We start from the raw sequence: 17,215 nt of genomic DNA, 5'->3' as shown, positions 1-17,215 counted from the left end.
CCCTGCAAACTAAATATGTTTAGGTTGTGAAGTGGTTTGAAAAACAAAAATCGGAAAGCTTTACTGAAGTTTATGAACTCTCCATTGAAGTAATGAAAACACTTAATTTTGATATATTTATGTGGAAAAAGTTCTCAAAAGTTGTAACCTTCACAATAAAGTAAGTTCCTTTTTTTTGTACATTCACTTGCAAGTCTTTGCATGCAGTCCAACATCTGGACTCCACCTTGAGACGGAGGTATGAATCTAACTTCAAAAGGCACAACGTAGACAGAGGTGCACCAATACGATTTCACCATTGACAGGTTCAGATCCAAGCATCTGGTTACATTCCTTGTTTTCTTTTCTGAACTTTATCTCAACAGTTTGCAGGTGTGCACAAAGAAGGTCGCATCAGTGATAAAGCTCAAGTTGCTTCTGTAGAGGTTTGAAATAAATTATCAACCGATTGAATCAAAACATGCATTTCTTTTTTTTGCACCGACAGAAGATGACATGGGCGATAAGAAAGAACTCGAGTAAGCAAAGAGTATAACAAGCATTGTGTGGTTCAGGAATCTGTCATAATGTGCGCGGCTTGACAAAAGAGGCACAATTATAACATTTTGTTGTCACACAATGTTGCTTTGAGTTTAGTCGGATCGCACGCTGCACTTGTGTCCACATGTTACCTAACAAAACTGTCACAAGCCTTCTGGTCTGTCTAGGCGAAAGCATGGTGGCCATTCAGCACTTGAAGCCACAATGGCCGCTGTTGTTTATTGACAGTGGGCATTAGTTTCATGACTTGTTGCGTATGGTCGACTGACTCATATGGAGTCAAAACTGAGCGCGTGTGTTCATGAGTGTATAGGCAGTGGCTCTTATTGACACAGGCAGACACTGTTACCACCAGTCACTGTGAGGGAAATAACAATAGACCGTATTGTGGGACTTGTATAAACTCACTGTCGTCTTGTTAAACTGAATGAAAGTATCGGATGATTGCTAATTGTATGACCTTTTTTTTTCTACACATACAGATACATTGAGAAGCCTTCATCTGGGAGGGTGGGTATAATCAATTGTGGGCTTGGTGGAGGAGCTGTGTGGTCCTTAGTGATTTGTTAATTACGCATGAATAGCAAAGCCATTATTATAGCTTTATGGGACAAAAAGAAAACTTGATGCAGTACACTGACTGAACTGGAAAAATGCAAATGTTTGTTTTAGGTTTGGAGTCACCCTTCTTTTGTTTTTCCTCAGATGTGTGAGTTTAGGTTGAGGTTACAGGACTCCGTTTGTGCCAAAGAGGAACATGCTATATTTGTTTTAATGACTGTTGCAGCTCAAAGCAAACATTGCCCTTACTTATGAGTTTCTGTCATTCGCAGTGGGTGTAAAATGCATTCTAAAGAGAGGCTTGGCACATAGTCACAATCAATTAACTAACATCATAACATCTTCCATTGTTTAAATACATGCATGACAACTACACGTTCTAAAAATAAGAAGCATGGCTTATATTGAAGAGGAAACAAACCTTCCTCCACTCGTCTTGAACAACATTGCCAAGTGAGATTGATGATGAACCTGGATCTGATTTATTAGTGTAAAGTTTGGGGAAAAAAGAAAATGGGGAAAGTTGAGGAAGAAACAAAGACGGATAATTCAAACTACAAAGTTTTGAAGTCTTTAGAACATAAATAAAACACCCCGAGGAAAACCAGATGTGGCACTAGCTATAACATTGCATGTATTAGATGTGTAACAGTGTGAAACTGCCAAAATGTGTGATTGAAAAAGATTTTGGAGATGTGAATAATGATCTCAACTTGACAAAAATGGAGTGTTGTAGTTATCTGAGATCATATCTCACTGCCGCAAATGCAAATCTCGCAGGATTACCTTCAACTGAAGGCAATATGATAATGTCATTGAAATACTCAGACCAGATTTGGCAGAAGAGATTTTAACGAATACACTATGACTCCTCTTAAAAATGCCAGTGACATTAAAGCTATCAGATAGTTGCTTTGCAATTGTTGAACTCAGATTTGTAGTTTGGTTCTAATCAGAGTTGTATCTCACATGTATGATACTCGCAGACAGAGACGTGAAATGGAAGCAGAGCGATCGTAGGTTTGTGTGAAAACAAGTTGAGTCAATAGACCTTTTTGAAATGTGGGCATCGCTGTGTCCACTTTGTTTGTCACTCTTAAGGAATCCTTAGGTGATGCGAGTTAATCAAACTTTTAGTTGAATAATGAAGCGTTTTTCTTTTTAGTTTTTTCAATTCTCAGTTGCTCCAAGTTTTCAGTGCAGGATTGTGTTTGCTGCTGATAAAGTAATATTTAAAGAACAAGTCTGAACAGATCGCACCTCCTTAGGCCCCGCCAGAAAGTATTTTGCATGTATTTGTTTGGTTTGAAAGAGGGTGTGTGGGTTTGAAGATAGACTTTAGATGTGCTCATTTGGAGATGTGTGCGAATCATTGCATGCAAGCTGAAAACACGATCTGTCAGTCTTGGTATGAGTCTGGACCTGCTAACTTATGTAACCTTTGGCTTGATTTCTACAATCCGATCTCAGCACAGCTTCTTGTCATGATTTAATTAATTTTTTAATAATTTCAATTTCTCTTGTCATGAGCCCAACATTAACAGAAATATGTACAGGAGTGTATCAGAGTGGGGGCCATGCATGTGTATTTCATGCATGTCAGATTATTTGTGCTTCAGGATGAGAGCCTGACTCGGTATCCCTCAGGCCAGAGGAGGGTCTTATCTCCTCGGGGCACAAGTGTCACCTCTCTCTCTTCAGTTCCAGCCTCGGGGCAATACGATTGGAGCTGAGATTGGACATGTGGATTTGTCTTTAAGCTGCCATTTTAAGATAAAAAGTGTTTAACTGTGTGTTGGGATTTTTTTTTTTTTTTTTTTAAGCTTAGCATTTAAACTTTTTGCAGTTTAAAGCTGCTGCTGGTCACAGACTTTCTACTCTTAGTTCACAGAAACACCATGGAAGTAAGAAATATTTCAGCAAGTCTGAGGTGTTTTTTTTTTCTTTCTTTTTTGTGGATGTCACTTGCTTTCCAACACAATCTCTTTCTCACACAATGGTGCACGGATGTAGAAAAGCACACATCCAAACAATGACTTTCCCCTGCTGTCTGCTCGGCGTGGATTGTGTGTTTGTATTGTGCTGTTCCATCGTTAGGGCTGTGGGGGCGGCGTGTGCTTCGGATGGGGTGGGGGCTTCCGCTGTGAGGTGAAACAGAAAGAGAAGGGAGCAGGACAGGGCAGTTGTACACAGCAAGTGCTTCCAGAGCTGGAATAAGACTGGAGGAAGAGACCCTGCTTCCTTTAGAGCAGGGAGTTTCCACATGCTCATGGAGGGAAACTGTGGAAGGAGATTGCCCCTTGTCAAGTATGGTAAATACTGGCTTTCAGCTTCATTGCATCGAAAACATGTTTGCTGCTTTGGTAGGCTAAATTTTATGAAAATTATGTTGTTAGACCTCTAAGTGTTACGCGACATAATTGGATGAAAGATAGTATTTTTTTTATGCTGTAACCTTCTTTTACTTGATGCATCTAATGCTCACACAAAGTGGACATTTGTGACCTTGCTCATTCAGCGAAGAGGCTGATGTCTGCCTTTGATAACCGCGACAAAGTTGTGTAGGTATGATTGAATAAAATCAGTGGGACGGCTTTGCTCACTTGTTTAAAATGTCACAAATGGCATAACAGATTGTCGTCTCGCCTCTTTTATTCATCTTTCACCAGACACTGCATCATCTCTGCTTGAAGTATTTCTTTTTATTTGTTGCCAATGAAATATTTCACTTCAGAATGACAGTTCTTGTCATTGTTTGGCATGAAAATGGATGGTTTGTCAGTGCAATGTGGTGTAATGGTAAACATGCTGACCTGATAGAACAGCATTGTATCGAAAAATATTTCATTATCCAGAGATTTTTTTTACAGTGTTGCTCCACACAATAGAATATAAAAAAAAAAATAGAATGTTAAATAGCAAATGTGTAAGAATTAAATGAATTAAATGAGTAATGTTAATATGTACCACATGTACAAGCCTTAACAGTGACTAATGTATGCATGGAAGAATGGCTTGACAGTAAAAACACAACAAAAACAACATTCACAAGGAAGAGTTATAGTCTGATAGCCACATGAAGGAAGGATCTCCTGTGGTGCTCTGAATTGAACTTTGATGCAATGAGACGGTTGCTGAAGATGCTCCTGTGGTTGACCAGGACATCATGGAGGGGGTGACATTATAGTGAGAAGAGTCTGGGTTGGGCATGGGGGGGCCTTTCTGTGTGCAGTTTACATGTGTTTCCTAGGTTGTGTTCAATTGTTTAGTGTGTGAGACTCTGACTGTGTGTTTGCAGTCCAGATTGTATCCTGCCTTGGTCAATAGTTAGCTGCAATCGGCTCCAGGACCCCCACTATTTTGCAGTAAAGGAAATGGATGTATGGTGTGATCCTAAATTAATTGTAGAACTTGTAGGTCTTGAACTTCTGCACCGTATTTCAAAGTTTTTGCCATATTTTACTGTTGATATTCTCAAGCCCTCTAAATTAGCACAGCAATCAACAAAGCACACCCCTCTCTCTCTCAAAGGTCATGTGGGGATTTTGATGACCGGATTAGAGGAGGAATGCATCAGAGGAGGGAGAGATAGAGGGATGTGGAAGCATTGAATGAGAATGGATGACTGAGGGATTTTGCTATAATGTCATCGAGGCTATGGAGCACAAAAGGTGATGGTCTGTCTACAGAATGCAGTTGTACTGTGCACTAACCAGTCGGCTTGCGTAGGCTTGAATCTTTAAAGTTGTGTCGAGGTGCAGTGGCACTGACTTTCAGGTTTATTAATGTGTCAACTTTTTTAAATGTTTTTTTTTCTATTAAATCTCAAAAAGAGAATTGAAGCCTATCTCTGCTAATGCAGGGTAAAAAGCAGGTTACACGCTCAACAGGTCATCAGTTTCAGTCATTTCTATAAGCGTGAGACTCACAATCACCAATTTAGAGTCACGAAACAACCTAAAAGATGTCTTTGGATGGTGGGGCGAATCGGGGGAGGCACAGGGAGAACGTGGAGCTTCCACACAGACTGATCACATTTTTCAGCTGACTTGAACCAGATGCTCTTGTTGTGAAATTACAGCACTAACTATTGCGGATCATTTGCACAATAGATATTTAATCAAAATGTTGCACATTTTGCCACCTCTAAGAGAGATAATCCAGCAGAAAAATACAAGTTAATTTATTGGTTAACGGGCAGCAGAGCCACCATCTTCTGTTTGTGTTTGACATGCAGATCAAGCCAGGTAAATATAGTTCGCTCTATCGCTGCTCCTTAAAGCCAAATTAGCATAAGTGCCGAGCCATGCTCACTACAAATTTGTGGTTAAAGTGGTGCAAGTTGCCACCTCTGACCTCATGTTTTCCAACTTCCACATCAAGAAAAAAACGATGTGGAATGAACGAACCAAACCTGTTTTTCCTGGGTACCTGTGTGTCTTCTCAGAGATGAATGCGAGTCATTGTACTGGGACGCTAGTGGTGACTGCTGTTGAAGTGAACACATCCGCCCATGAGCTCTTATAACTTCTTGTGATGCCTTGTGACACTTGCTCTGCCTCGTTTGTTGCAGATTTTCTATTGTGTGCAGAGAAGGTAAAAAAAACACACAAAGAAACGTCAACATGAATATAGAGATATAGTCTTACTTTCCAAGGTGAAGTCCATGCTCTATTATGAGAAAGCTGCCATAAAGCCCAGCCATGTCGATTATATAAAGAAAAAGAAAAGAGTGCACGAATCAGTGGGCTTTTTTGTGACCTGGCAGCAGGTGTCGTGTGTGACGATCTGGCAGCTATTGAGGCTACGTCTACTTAAATCTCCATGAGTGACACAGCGGGCTTCTGATGGGGGCTGCCATTATTCTTAACAAGTGTAATTTACTTTAATCGCCCCGACTCGACTCCGCATGTCAGCCTGTCTGTCAGCAGCTAGAACGCAGGCCGCTCGATATAACATAACCTGTTCTGCTTTGTGAAATCATGTTGCATTGTGCATTCAATTTGAAAGTGGTGTTGTAACCGTTGAGACAGGCGACAGTGAAAAGTGCCTTGTGCATGTACAGAACTGAAATGTTTGCATCGAAAGAGAGCGCAACGTCTATAACGTGAAGTTGGAAATTCAAGTGGATTTTGGTAATGCACACCTGAGCTTTCTTTTTTGATGACAGCCTATTGTTTGTCGGATGACTGTTGCGTAAATGTTTTTCAGGATGTCCTGAGTTTGGGTGAGATTTTCTGGAACAATGGCCTGACTCACTCATGCACACACCCACCCTCTCTCTTTGTATCCTTCTCATGATCAGACAGAGCAATTTTAATTTCATTTTTCTATTTTGTCTGCGAGCATATTTGTGTCTTGTCATTAAAGGCTCACCATATATTGTTCTTTATCTGTTTTGAAAAACAAGGTTTCTGCAAATGGTGTTTGAAACAATTCAGATTGATGTGTAAAAGTGCAGTTTGCATCTTTAAATTAATTAAGTCTGAATTCGGTATTTCTTTCTACTCTTGCTCCAATATACCTCATCATGTCAGCTGTTGTGTCTCTTATAATATTAGTCGATTCACAGGCTGCAGCATTTTGCTGTTAACCTACTCATATCAAAGTACACATTTTCTTTTTTTTTTGCTACATTCAAGCTTTATTTTCTAGGCACGTTCGCACCCAATGGGCTCTTTTAATGACTTTATAGCTTGTCATATTCGTGTGTATAAGCTAATGTCGGTGTCTCAGTTTCACATTCATCATAACTGTCAGAGTCAGTGTGGTGTACCAAGCGAGCCACTGCTGAAAAAGCAGAATCACAGGCTGTACAGTTTGACTGAAGAGAGGGAAAATCGCTGGTGTGGAATGTCACATCGGTGCGAGCGTGCTGAAGCAGGTTTTCACAGTGCTAATCAGTGGTCAGCCTGCGGCTGTCACATCTGGACCTTTAAGTAAAAAAAAAAAAAAAAAAAAAAAAAATGGTTAACTGATAAAGGAAGTGTCTTTAGTTGCAAGGCTTCTTCCTGCATGCTTGCAAAAGAAAGCATGAGAGCGATACAGTCAAGTTCATCTGAGCTAAACTGTTAACCTTTGGAGAGGACGCCTCATTTGTCAGATGCAGACTGGTGTGGAGTGGTTTAACTTAATTACCCATTTCCACGGGGAAGGAGAAGGTCTCATTTGCAATTTCCTCCATCTTTATATTTGACTGTCTACGCTTTAGCCTTCTTCCTCTCCTGCGCATTTCGGCTGTGACATTGTGCCTTTGTGCCATTTTCCTGAAGCTCAGCCATGACCCAAAGTAAATGTTTTAATTGGCCCTCGGAAAACAGGACGGTGACTTTTAAAGTACGAAATATCGTAATCTTCCTTTTAATTTGCTCAGTGATTTCAGGAGCAGTGGTTTGGCAACCACAGTCTTATTCACAAATCTGACCCTTCCTCTTATTTCCAATTGTCTAATGTTACTACTTGTCCTAAAGTTAAATCTACTTTTCGGTTGGTTCAGCACAGCAAAAGGTCATTACTTCTTCAACACTTAATTCTACAAGCATATCCTTATAGAAATGCTTGTAGAAATCTTGAATTGTTCAGTGCTTGTATTTAAAAGACTACTGCATTTGTCTGTTGTGTTGTTGTGTCCAACAACATGCAGCTTCCCTGTATCTTTGTGAAAACATTTGGTTATTTATTGCATTTTAACATATTTCTGAATACAGTTAATATTTCAACACACTCATGTCCTTGATTTTCAGTTTAGTTTGCATTTGAGCAACTAAAGATTTGTTGGGTCGATTTCCAACTTCAAGGATGGTTTTAGTCTCATTAGAGGAGAGACTAACACACAGAAATGATGATCCAGTCACATTTTCTTTATTGCAGATGTGAAAAGACAAAAACAGTGCAAATGAATCCACTTGGCAAAAGTTGGTGACTTGTTCTCATACCAAGGTTTATATTCATGTGATGTTTTTAAAAAGGAGAACTGCTAGCAGTATGTGGAGTACTTTGTTATTGTCAACTAATTGCTTGTGTATTTCAGTGGGGTAATCCATCCAGAATGAACTGAAATTTGAACAGGAAAGAAAAATTCAACCTCAGAAATGTGACACCTTGGTAAACTCATACACGAGTTAAAGTTTGAATGTATGTGGTTTTCTTCCACCATACTAGAATTTCAGAAAGTATTGAATTACACTGCCAAACATCTCTGACAGCGTTACTGTAGGTGTAACATGCAAAGTGCAACACAGTAGCACACGGGGAGGGCTGTTGAATAACGTCATAAATCATTCAGTCTTCAGTTTAAATTTCCAACACATGTGGTTTAGGTGACATGTCAACTCCATGTGACCTCACTGTTTTTAAAAGGTCCGCAATTGTATTGGCAATGTGGGAGCAGGGTTTTTATTCATTATTTTTAATCCCTGAGTGGAGCGTATTTTAATGGAATCACAGAAGTTGAGCGATAGCTCAGCAGTTTCTCAGGAAGGTGCATCAGAGAAACGCTTGCAGGGACATGGCAAATATCTAACAAGGACAAGGCCCATGATGAAAAGCCTAAAGAGCATTGTATTCCAGAAATGGCAGCCATTAATGTGGCTGAACTATGTAGTAAGTAGTGGGATGGACAGGATATTCAAGTACATGCTTATTTTACCTCACATGAACTTATAAAACATGGTAAGTGCTTTTAAGGTCAACACAATCAGTCCCTAGATTGTGTAGAAGATACAACGTTTTGAAGCTCCTTACAGCCTTTCTTCTTCACTTTGGTCTGCTGTTGACGTTGATCTGTTTCCATGGTTCTGGTGTTTTCTTTGATGGCCATTTCTTTTTCCATCTCGACCTCCCACTGGCTTTTCTTTGCCATTTGTTTTTCATTTTCTCCCTCTCCCTCTCCCTCTCTCTCTCTCTCTCTCTCTCTCTTTTCTTTTTCTCCCATCAGTCTTTACAGGGCATGCTCTCCTCCCTTCACTCTGAGCTTGACATTCAGAGGTATTTGATGAAAATCCAATTGCCCCACAGAGTTAGTCGTTCTTATTTTTTTTATCTTATCTGCATCATACTGCTGTGTGTGAGTGTGTGTGTTTGTGTGACCATGTTCGCACCCTCACTAACATCTGCTGTGTGACCATGTTCCCAACCCCGGCGTGCCCCCGTGTCTCTCAGCGTCTGCCCTGCGTGTGGCTGCCGGTACGTCTTGGCTGTCGGGCTAAAGCAGTTCTGGCCAAGAAAAGCTTAGCTAATGTCAGCTACACTTAACGTGTGAGGATCCCTTGTTTGTCCGAATGTGAGCGAACAGCAGCGCGTACATTCAGGTGTGATCACGCCGTGGATCTGGAGTTGTGTCTCCAGCTGCATCGGCTCCGCAGCGCCGTTCTTCTGCCAGCGAAAAACGGCATTAAATAAAGAGCCCAGTGTTCACTGGCCCCCTTGGTTTCAGTCCTACCTTGTCCCTGAGTTCCAGATCACCTTACAGCACCCTGAGTGCACAATGGCTCAGTGGGCTTGGTAGTCATGTCACACATGCTTTCATTGTAGCTCTGGATGCCACGTCATGCAGCTCTGATTACAGACTGGAGAGCTCATCTGAAAGATTTGACGCATAAGTCCTCAACCTTGATCAGTGGGTCAAAGGAATCTCTTTTATAGGTCCACCTTTTTTTTTTTTTTGTTTGATCTCTCTTTGTGTCTCTCCGTTAACATCATGACTAACCACGCTAACATGAGGGTGCGTATAACATTTATAATTAGAGACCACTGTTGAACTGGGCTGAGAAATGTCTCGTGTTTGATAGCCATTCGAGCAGTGATATGCTTATGGGGCAGCACAGAGAAGTGTTCCATGTGTCGGCATGTATTAGACACCATGATATAAAGTATTAAAGCTTCCTGGCCCATTTGCATGGCTGCTTTTGTTTGGTTTATTTAGTTGTTGTTCTGGAATAGAGCTCAGAATTGACATCAATGTTGTTGTTTTTCTTTATTCTTGCCTGGTAAAGAATGTGCGAGTCCTAACAAACTGACAGACAATGTTGTTTTATTTACTCCATCATATGCACTGTAACCTAAATACAATGTTACACAATGCACTCTAAGATTTGAGACTGTAACCCTCATGCATGTACAGATTCATTCATACACTGTGCCTATGGTCTCATACTTATTTCCATGCACATCCCACTCCAGAGCAGAAGCCCAAAGCACGGCGCCAGCCCCCATCCCAGCGTCGGCGACCAGATTGACCACCTCTCCCTGGCCTCCCTGGAGTCGTTGGATGCCATGTCTGAGTGTGACGCACCCATGGGCTTCACCCGCGGCAGCCGGGTTCGTGCCAGCCTGCCTGTAGTGCGATCAACCAACCAGACAAAGGACCGCTCACTAGGTACGCTGTGTGATTTCATTTTAGTTTATACTAAAACCAAACTTTTTTCTTATTTAATGTCTTGTTTTATGCTGAAATTTATTTAAAACTGTGTGATTTGTTTCACTGGGATTGATAAATCTGGTCTCTTAAGAATGTATTGAGACGGAAAACTGCATGAAACCATATCTGAAATCTTAAGTTGGCCTCATTAATATACCGCGATGAAAATTAAGAAACATCAATCTTATTTGATAACACTCCTTTAGCATAATCTTGCCATAACTTAAGTACTCTCTCTGTAATAACTCTGCGATCTCAGTGGTTTGTCTTTACCGTCCCGAGTCTTTATATGTCACTCCATCCATCTTCTCCCCCCTCCTGAGCTCACAGTTTTGTTTTAATTAGCATTCATTTCTACTGCTGTGAAAGATAGAGCAAGCCATCCACAGTGTGCCATGCTATTGGCAGGATTAGGGCCGTCTTATCATTGCACTCTGCGCTTCATTTGCATACATATGCAGGATGGTAGAAAGTTGTGTAGAATTGGGTTTCTGCTACAAAATCGGAGCGATGCGAAAAGTTTGACAACCATCCAAACGAAGCACAGGGCACATGGTTTTTCCTCAAAGACGGACTTCAACATTTGTTTGCAACTCAGGAAGGCCGCAGTTAACAGTTAAGAGGAAGCATCTGAGAAGTTCGTCTGACTAAAGTTGAAAATGAAAAGAACAATGTGGCAGTTTAGTGTGTTTTTTTTATTTGTTTGACGAAGCAAAAAAGAAAAGGGAAAAATATAACTTTTGAAAAGCATATTTTCGTTGCCATTTAAAATGCCCCACATGTGTTTTGCACATAAACATAGAACTACTAGACATTATTTACTAATCCCACAGAGCAGGCATATGAGCTTAGACAAACTCTTCAAAATTGAATTTGGAATTTTGTCTGTGGAGCTTCACATGTACTGTATGTTAATAGTTTAAATTGAGAGTCATGAGAGATTATACCTCTTTATAAGTACTATTTGACTTTTTACTAGGTTCTGGGTTGAATGATCATACAACCATGTCACACTGTCATGTAAGATGCTTCTAATCAACCAATTAAAGTTTAATATAACTTTTATATCACACTTCATGCAGGTTGGTACAATTCAAAATGTCTCATAAAAATGTTATTATAGTTCTTATAAGACAAAAGGGGGAAATACCATAAAAAAATCATATTTTGGCAATATTTTTGAAGTATGAAAAAAGCTGAAGTGGTTAATACAGATAAAACTGAAATCTGAAAATAGAAAATAAAAGTAGTTTGAATTATTGACATGCTCCAGTCCAAACAAAGCTACATCAGAAGGATAAATGTACATTAATCCTCCATTGTTTATCTTAAGAGACTGGGACCGAGACCAGGTCAACCAACAAACAAACCCTGTATCAACATGCCCATCCTCCACAAGCTGAGGCTCCTTAATCTGCTCAAGTACGACAGATCCAGATGAGATTTTACCGTCTAACAATAGAGAGAATGTGTTATTGGTGCTCGCATCGGTCTATTTGCTTCCCACTTGGCTCAGAATTGTGGTTCACAGTGATTGTTTAAATGTTGCACTACCTTTGTTTTTCTCTGTATTCTGTTGGATAAAATATATCAGGGTGAATTCCTTTCCTCGTATTCTCTTACAAAATCAATGCATTGACAAGAGTGGAAAATGATTTTGAAGTGCTTTTAAAGTGGCAGTTTTTTTTAAATTCCAGTGGTATTCATGAATGTAGGGACACACATGCCTCAACACTTTTTTCCCCTCTTGGTCAAAAACATGAGGACAAAGCATGGGGACAGTGGGGGGGCTATAGTGTGATGAAGAGGGAGGAGAAAAAAAGGGGCACCACTTCACAACAGTGTCCCTCCCACAGTCTCTGACACACACACACACACACATGCACACACACACACACACACTCACATAAACACACACGCTTCACTTAGCCCCAACGGACATTTGGGGCTCCTTGGTATCTCCTGCTCGTGCTGCAAGAGTTGTAGCGTGGTCTTTGCCAGAGACCCATCATAAGAGCCATAGGAAAACAGGAAATCCTTAAGACTCTTTACGTGAGTATCGGATTCATTCGAGAGCGTGGGCATCAAGTGGATTGTATTTCAAAGTATTACTTTTGTGGCTTAGCAGCCACATTTGCTCGCTTTTTCTTGCCGTTTGATTGAATTTGAACTTGAACAGCTGATATTAACGAGTACAGAAGGATGTTTCTTTTGACTGTGTTTTGGTTTAATCTTTTCTGCCTCTCCAGAGAGATGTGGAAAGTCAGTCAGTCTGCAGCGCTCACTCTCCCCATTTGGTTAGAAATCCCACTGGCCATTTGCTTCCAATCCCCAGTGAAACCAGGCACTCAGGAATGCACCGCGGTTCCTTCGCTATAACTGAGCTCCTCGACTCCGTCACAGCAAACGGTGCAAATGTTAAGAATCCAAATGTTCCGAAGTCGGGCGCGATCAATGGTGCTTTGTCATCAGACCCTAGTTGCTAACATCTGGGTGAAAACTGGTGAGTGTTAACATAACAGCTCTCTGGGGACAGATGAAGTTATTCTGCAAATAGGCACTTTGTTAAGTTATTACTACACAGGAACCCAGACAGACCAGAGAGAGCAATGGATGGACTCAGCATTTTTATTCCCTGGATTTGCCCTCTGTCTGTCTTGCTGTGTCTCGTGGAGCATGTAGGATCTCGTATAATATTTCACCAACATCTGGTAGCTTTTATTGGCTTGGTCCTTTTATGAGGTTACACCGAGTAAAACCAAACCTCTTTTTTTTTCTGTAAGCAAAATTTTCTCAAAGCATGAATGCAAAAATGACTGAACGCAGTAAATGAAATGTGACATTCCCGATGAGCTTTAATAAAATATGATGGAATATAATTATAGGAAGACCCAAAACGTGTTTTTTTTTACTACTTTTATTATTTCCATGACTTCTATTGTTACCCACGATTGTCTGAAACAATGAATCACTGGCTGGAAATAGAAATGTTTTTTTTTCTCCCCCACTGGCATTGTTTATACAAGTGCAGTGTCGGCGTGTCCATGAATTTTGTTGGAGAGACATCTGTTTTTCTAAAGCACAGTACAGATGCCACACCCAGGGTTCAGAGGTTCAAGCTTTTGGCTGTTTGATGCACAGCTTGTACTGTTCCACCCTGAGAAAACAGCCCTGTTTTGTCGTCTGGTCCTGTTGCAATCAATGTTAATTTGAAGCAATTTGTCCTGTTTTCGGGAATATGCAGCATGCCATTTCTTGACATGTGCACCGTTGGCAGAAGTTAGAAGGGTTGTTTGATGCAATAGCCCATGGCTGGCAGATATTTAACTGAAAAGTGCAAAAAAAAAAAAAAAATCTAAATCAAACACAGATGACTTTTGGAGACGGGGTTTCAGTTTTAGGATTTCATGCCATCGCTGCCCTAAATATATCAAAAAATTCAACTTTGTCGCTAATACAATAAATAGTTAGACTAAATAGAAATGTTCTAATTTACGTCATAAATCAAGCAATAATCAGTCATTATTCCATTACCACAATTTTTTTTTTAAGGATTTGGTTGGATATATGCAAAATTTTGATATTCCATACATCGGCCTTAGAGTGACTGCATATGTCCAAAGTCTTTTGAATTGCATGAATTATGTTATATGTCTTATATCTTATCAAGATTATGTGTTGGAAACTCACCCAAGCTGCAGTTAGTGTGCACTATATTTGACCACTTCTGTGTATGCATCTTTTTCCTGTTCATTGAATATAAAAGGATCAAATATGTCTGGGAAAATTAGAGTTATGACAGGTTTTCCTTCTTTTGCCTGTTGTCAAGAGTGTATTTTCTGCTGCAGTTTGAGCCCTCGTGCTGGTTTATAATGTAAAAGTTTCCCACTGGTTAGGAGTGGCATTGTGTGTTGTATTTTCATTCATAGATTAAACTTTGCAAACGGGGTTGAACCTGTTCTATATCTGAACAGTCAAACAACCCTGCCCATCTCTCATTAATCACCCTGCTTCTCCCTGCAGGTGTACTGTACCTGCAGTACGGGGACGAGACCAAGCAGATTCGCATGCCCAATGAGATCACCAGCATCGACACAATCAGAGCTCTGTTTGTTAGTGCCTTCCCGCAACAGCTCACCATGAAGATGTTGGAGTCACCCAGCGTCGCTGTCTATGTCAAAGATGACATGAGGAATATGTACTACGAGCTCGCTGATGTCAGGTAAAGCTGTGCGTGCGTGTGCGTGTGCGTGTGCGTGTGTGTGTGCGTGTGCGTGTGCGTGTGTGTGTGCGTGTGCGTGTGCGCGTGTGTGTGTGTGTGTGCGTGTGTGCAAGTGAGATAAATATGAATGCAAATAGAGCAATTGGGAACTTGAGGTTGACAGCTCATATTGTGTTTAGTGAACAGGATATCTGTGGTGTGTAGGATGTCCCCTTCCTCATTTTAAAGTATTTCCCTTTCTCCTACCCCTGAGCACTTTCAGCCCTATAGCCCTCCCTGAACAGGAAATGTTGCTGACCAGGAAATCTTCCCACTTCCTTTTCCCCGTATGTGAAAGCGAAAAATAATTTGTAGATGAAACCTCACAGCAAAATGCCTTTGATGTGCTACTTTTAAGAGACTTCCACAACTCTCCCGTCTGCCTGCTCACTTTGCTCTGTGAAAGTTTCACTCTGCGAACTTTGGGCGATGCTGGCTTTCACTTTTAAGGTACCTTCATGCTTCAGAGTGCAGTTTTCAAAACACTGCGTGAAGTATTGTGCACATCCGTAACAGACACACAAACACACATTGAAGCTCACTGCTTTGTTATTCTGTCTCGTACCTTCCTGGTTTGGTATTCACCTGCATGCATTATCAATAATACAGCAGATATGTGCTGAAACTGTACACAGTCATTTGTTCTTGTTATTTAGTTTTTCTAAATAACAAGAACAAACAACAAGAAATAACAAGAAACAACAGAAAAAAGGCATTTTTTCTGGAGAGATAAGAAACTTAGCCCTGTAGAGTGCCTCTTCAGGTGCACTGTGTACTTTGTGACTAATTCTTTATCTGGGCTGTAAAAAATTGTCCCGTGATGCGTTACGGCTAGTAGCTCTGTCCACGAGCACTATAGTCGGAGTGAGACCAGCAAAAGAAAGATCGACTCCGCTTGAGCAACTGAAACGCGTATCGCCGCAGTATCCGTGGGTGTTTTCACAGGCTTTTGAGATCGAGAGGAAATGTCACAGAACAGAGTGCTGTCAGAGCCTCTCTCGGGTTATGTGCCCCTGGGAGGCCGGTTTAGCAGGCCCAGGCTGCGGCAGGATCGGCCGCTGTCTGACGGTGATATCTGGACTGCCTTCTTACCAGGGAACAACTCCTTTGCCTACAGGAATATCACAGACCACTCCTGCCTGAAGGTGTACCACAAAGACCCTGCACAGGCGTTCAGCCATGGACCGCGACCTGCCAATGGCGACGCAAGAGTGAGTACTGAACTGTCACTGACGCGCTGGGGAAAATTGTACTTTTAATCCGAGCAACTGTGAGAGGTGATGAGATCTGTTGCAGATTGAGCAGTGAGCCCACAGCTCTCATTCTCTCATCCTATTTACTGTTGAGAGAGAAATGTCCCCCAGATTCTTGTTAATCCAGTTAAAGGAGAGGATATCATATTGTCCTCCTTGGGGCCTTCGTTTGGGCTGAATTCTCAGCACTGCTTTTCTACCAGTACGAGCTCTAATCTCTTTTTCTTCTTGTGATCTTGCCGTCCTGCTGATGTATCAGAAGCAAAAGCCCAAAGAGCCCCATCCTCAAATACTTACCCCCTCAACCCGTTTCTCTAATCTGCCTGACCCCTTATGTGACCTCGCTGCTCCTTTTCCTCCTGCTGCAGATTTACAGTGGGCATCGCTGCGCCATTGTGATACTGCAAATACTACATTACCCTCAGCCATAATCCCATTCCCTCATGCTGGACTGCCTGTGTCGCATAAAGGGAAGTGAAATTGATAAAGGTTTAAAGGAATGACGAGGCAAATGTGATGATTGTTTCAGAGGCCTTGATTCAGATGGCTTTATGACTTTGAGGTGCTGCAGAAGCGTTTTCTTTTATTCTGTTTTGACACACTGGTTACATCTCCTCTTTTACCCCGATAAGGACAAAAGAGAGAATATTAAAATATTTAACACAACGATACAAATGAAAAAGTCAATGGAGAATTGAACAGAGGACAAACACTTGCAGAGCTGGAAAGTTTCAGTCTGGTATTAACGGAAGAGATATTTTTCATTTTAGTCTTTTTTGTCACAGCACAGACTGTAAAATGACTTAAAAACTTGCTGAATATGCAGGTTTGCATTATAAGTTATAACCAAACTAGAAAAGAGTGAAGCACAAAGGCTCAGAGATTACGGCTCTTGTTCAAACATTGTGAAATCTTGGCTTTAGGTAAGAGACAAAAATGCAGAGTCTCTACGCAAATGTGCCTGTCACTGTTTAACTAAGCGGCGGTTGACACAGATACAAAAGTGGGCTGTGGCTGCGGGGTGGGGAGGTGACATTACATACACTGTCAAGAAAACACTTCACTGTGGCCTCATAATAACAGTTCATAAAAAGGTTATTTCTTTATTTGGTATTGGTGCATTTCAAAACTCACACACACTATAGCAGCAGTTTCCAACCTTAGGCCCAGGCCTGGGGTTGT

The 17,215-nt window shown here is 41.1% G+C and overlaps 1 protein-coding gene across 13 annotated transcripts in view; it reads left to right on the top strand.

The window, feature by feature from the left end:
- kiaa1217 (KIAA1217 ortholog) overlaps nucleotides 1-17,215 on the top strand; it is a 109,792-nt gene that overhangs the window by 70,947 nt on the left and 21,630 nt on the right. For 11 of the 13 annotated variants that reach the window (XM_080515326.1, XM_080515334.1, XM_080515331.1 and 8 more), the window contains 3 exons: nucleotides 10,282-10,477; nucleotides 14,543-14,741; nucleotides 15,898-15,991. In XM_080515326.1, the coding sequence (XP_080371452.1) occupies nucleotides 10,282-10,477; nucleotides 14,543-14,741; nucleotides 15,898-15,991 (489 nt within the window). Of the gene's footprint in view, nucleotides 1-3,285; nucleotides 3,414-10,281; nucleotides 10,478-14,542; nucleotides 14,742-15,897; nucleotides 15,992-17,215 lie in introns of those variants that run through there. The other 2 variants (XM_080515335.1, XM_080515337.1) reach the window with 2 other exon arrangements.

This window comes from Blennius ocellaris, assembly GCF_963422515.1.
Source record: "Blennius ocellaris genome assembly, chromosome: 19".
In the NCBI taxonomy this organism is placed as follows: Eukaryota; Metazoa; Chordata; class Actinopteri; order Blenniiformes; family Blenniidae; genus Blennius; species Blennius ocellaris.
The sequence above is the reverse complement of the archived record's forward strand: the minus strand, read 5'-3'. Positions and strand labels throughout refer to the sequence as shown.